The sequence below is a fragment of the Citrus clementina genome, unplaced genomic scaffold (assembly GCF_000493195.1).
Source record: "Citrus clementina cultivar Clemenules unplaced genomic scaffold, Citrus_clementina_v1.0 scaffold_5, whole genome shotgun sequence".
Lineage (NCBI taxonomy): Eukaryota > Viridiplantae > Streptophyta > Magnoliopsida > Sapindales > Rutaceae > Citrus > Citrus x clementina.
The window spans coordinates 19,591,455-19,594,002 of NW_006262201.1; the positions used below are offsets into that span (position 1 = coordinate 19,591,455).

The 2,548-nt window shown below is 31.7% G+C and overlaps 1 protein-coding gene across 1 annotated transcript in view; it reads right to left on the minus strand.

The window, feature by feature from the left end:
- Positions 1-2,265: 2,265 nt before the first annotated feature.
- LOC18041895 overlaps positions 2,266-2,548 on the minus strand; it is a 2,398-nt gene continuing 2,115 nt past the window's right edge. The window contains exon 2 of the mRNA XM_006432243.2: positions 2,266-2,383. Coding sequence (XP_006432306.2) covers positions 2,297-2,383 — 87 coding nt within the window. The 3' untranslated portion in view covers positions 2,266-2,296. The remainder of the gene's footprint in view (positions 2,384-2,548) is intronic.

A 2,548-nucleotide genomic window follows, 5' to 3' on the forward strand; every position in this document is an offset into this window, starting at 1 on the left:
TCCCATCAACCAAACATTATTTCTATGTAGGCCATATTGGAATTTTGCATCCAAATGTCATGCTGATGATTCAAGGTGTTCTTTATCAATGGAAATGAAAATTTTGATATGGCTGCAAATTCCTTTTCCCCTACTAAAATACAATAGTAGTTAAATTTGAATGGTAGCACAATTCGAATATTTGAACTCAAAAAAGTCAGAACATATACCAAAATATTTTATAAAATGCATTGACTTGAAGAAAAAAAATTAATAAATGAATTTTATCAAATGTCTAATGTTTTTTTTACTTTTTATTTTTCATCCTTTTATTTTTTTCATGATATCAAGGCAATCATCATGTTCAACATTCACATGAGATCTGGAACAAATTATTTAAGTGGTAGAGATCAATTACAACATTACAACCAAGCAAATCACACATGAGGTTGAAATTTTGCTTTCCCACATAAGAAACAAATAATTAAATAAATAAATTCTCACTTAATTTGAGCTCACTTAAGTTTTGTTAAATAATTTATAACACCAGTGAACAATTACTAATCACAAACTCATATATCATTCCTTACCCCTTATCTAAACTCCTCTCTTCACCTAAATTCATATCTATGGAGGCTTTGGCAATTCTTTTGTGTTTTATTATTTTTCTTGTTTAATAGTGGGGTTGTCATATAGATCTGAAATTTTCCGAGTCTAGATCTAGATAATTTCAAGCTTTCTTAGATCGATTTCAATATATTCATCTGGTGGAGCTTAACATTATTGCACCTGCAGTTTCTTAATCCTCCACTAATGAGATGTAAAATAATTAGAAGTAGGATACTTGATTTCTCTTGAATACTTAAATTAAGCTTTCAATTTCCACGGAAATTGATTGATTGGACTCGAACATGTTTATAAAAGATACTCATCAACTCGAACGTTCAAGTCAGTTTAGAGATTTTAAAAGTTAATTTAGATATGGATTCTCTCCTGACAAAATTCTAGAATTGACCAAAAGATCATTCCTATTTATAGATTCTCACTCCAAGTAAACACCCTATTCCCACTCTCACTCCACATTCCTAATCCAAGGATTTTCACTCTTCAAGATTCTCACTTCAATCCAAAAAGTAAACGCAGCATAAATTAAGCTTTCAATTTTCACAGAAATTGATTGATTGGACTCGAACGTGTTTATAAAAGATACTCATCAACTCGAACGTTCAAGTCAGTTTAGAGATTTTAAAAGTTAATTTAGATATGGATTCTCTCCTGACAAAATTCTAGAATTGACCAAAAATCATTCCTATTTATAGACTGTGAGATGACTGGTTGCTGGAAAAATATTTTTCGAATTTAATAATTTTAATTCTCTTAATTTGATTTAGGCTGTTAAGAGCAACCGTTTTTGTATGTATTGGAACTCCTAGCATGTGGTCACTAAAATAACCACGCCCTATCACTTATCAACTTTATTAATTATTATTTGATTTTTTCGAGCTTTATATGTAAATAATCCGACAAATATTAATCTCAAATCCGGGTTTGTCTTCAAGTTTCATGACTTGTTATCCGAGTTTTAATTAGAACTAGGCTATATAGATCTTTAGTCCGCGATCAATATGAAATGCATCTGATGTTTAAATTAACAAGTTTTAAGGGACACGTGCTGCAGTATAAGTGACAGTATTTTCTGGCATTTACGGTAAGCACATCATCTTGTATTTATTACACTATTACAATGTTTTTGTACCGCTAGTTGTTTAATCAAATTTATATTTGGTTAAAAAAAAATTCACAAACTCATATTGTATGTGCATAAAAAAGCTCGAAAGAATCTTAATTCTTAAGATTGAAGTGTGATAAGAAAGGAAGAGAATGAATAGACAATTAATGGAAGCGTGGAATAGGATCATACAATGAATCAGTTCCCACATGCAACTTTACACATAGTTAGCAAATTTTCCTTCCAAGTGAAGAAACCCAATATCAAAAAGAAAATTCTAATAAAAATAAAAATCTCTTGCAAAAATCTTTGGGGCTGGAAGATTGATTACCTACAACAACGAACATTCTCAATTCTTTCCTCTTGCTTTCACCATCTTTGCTTTGCTTTTCCTTTGTCTACTACTCCTACATTACAATCATCCAATGCTCCCCATGTGAGATTGAGAAAGATGAGGGCTTTTGGGTTTTTGCTTTTTCGGCCTTTCTCACCTCTTTTAGATTATAGAGATATGGCCATAGGGACAAAATGAAAACAAATTTTTTTTTTTTTTTTTGGGCTGGTTGGAAATTTGTATAATTGATGTCACTAGACAGTCAAGCCATCAAACCCACACTGCTTATAGGTAAGAGACTGCTTCCTTGGACTTATCACTATTGCACAATCCACGGATACCTGTCCAAGTCATAATTCCAATTATGAATCCAAGAAAAAAAATTTGGTTCTTTTAAAAAAATACAAAATTAATTGGGGGGGGGGGGGGGTGTTAGCAAAATTCTTGGGGATATGACTCCACTCTTTCTTTTGAGGTCTAGGGAGTGTAAATGCAATGCACTTTCC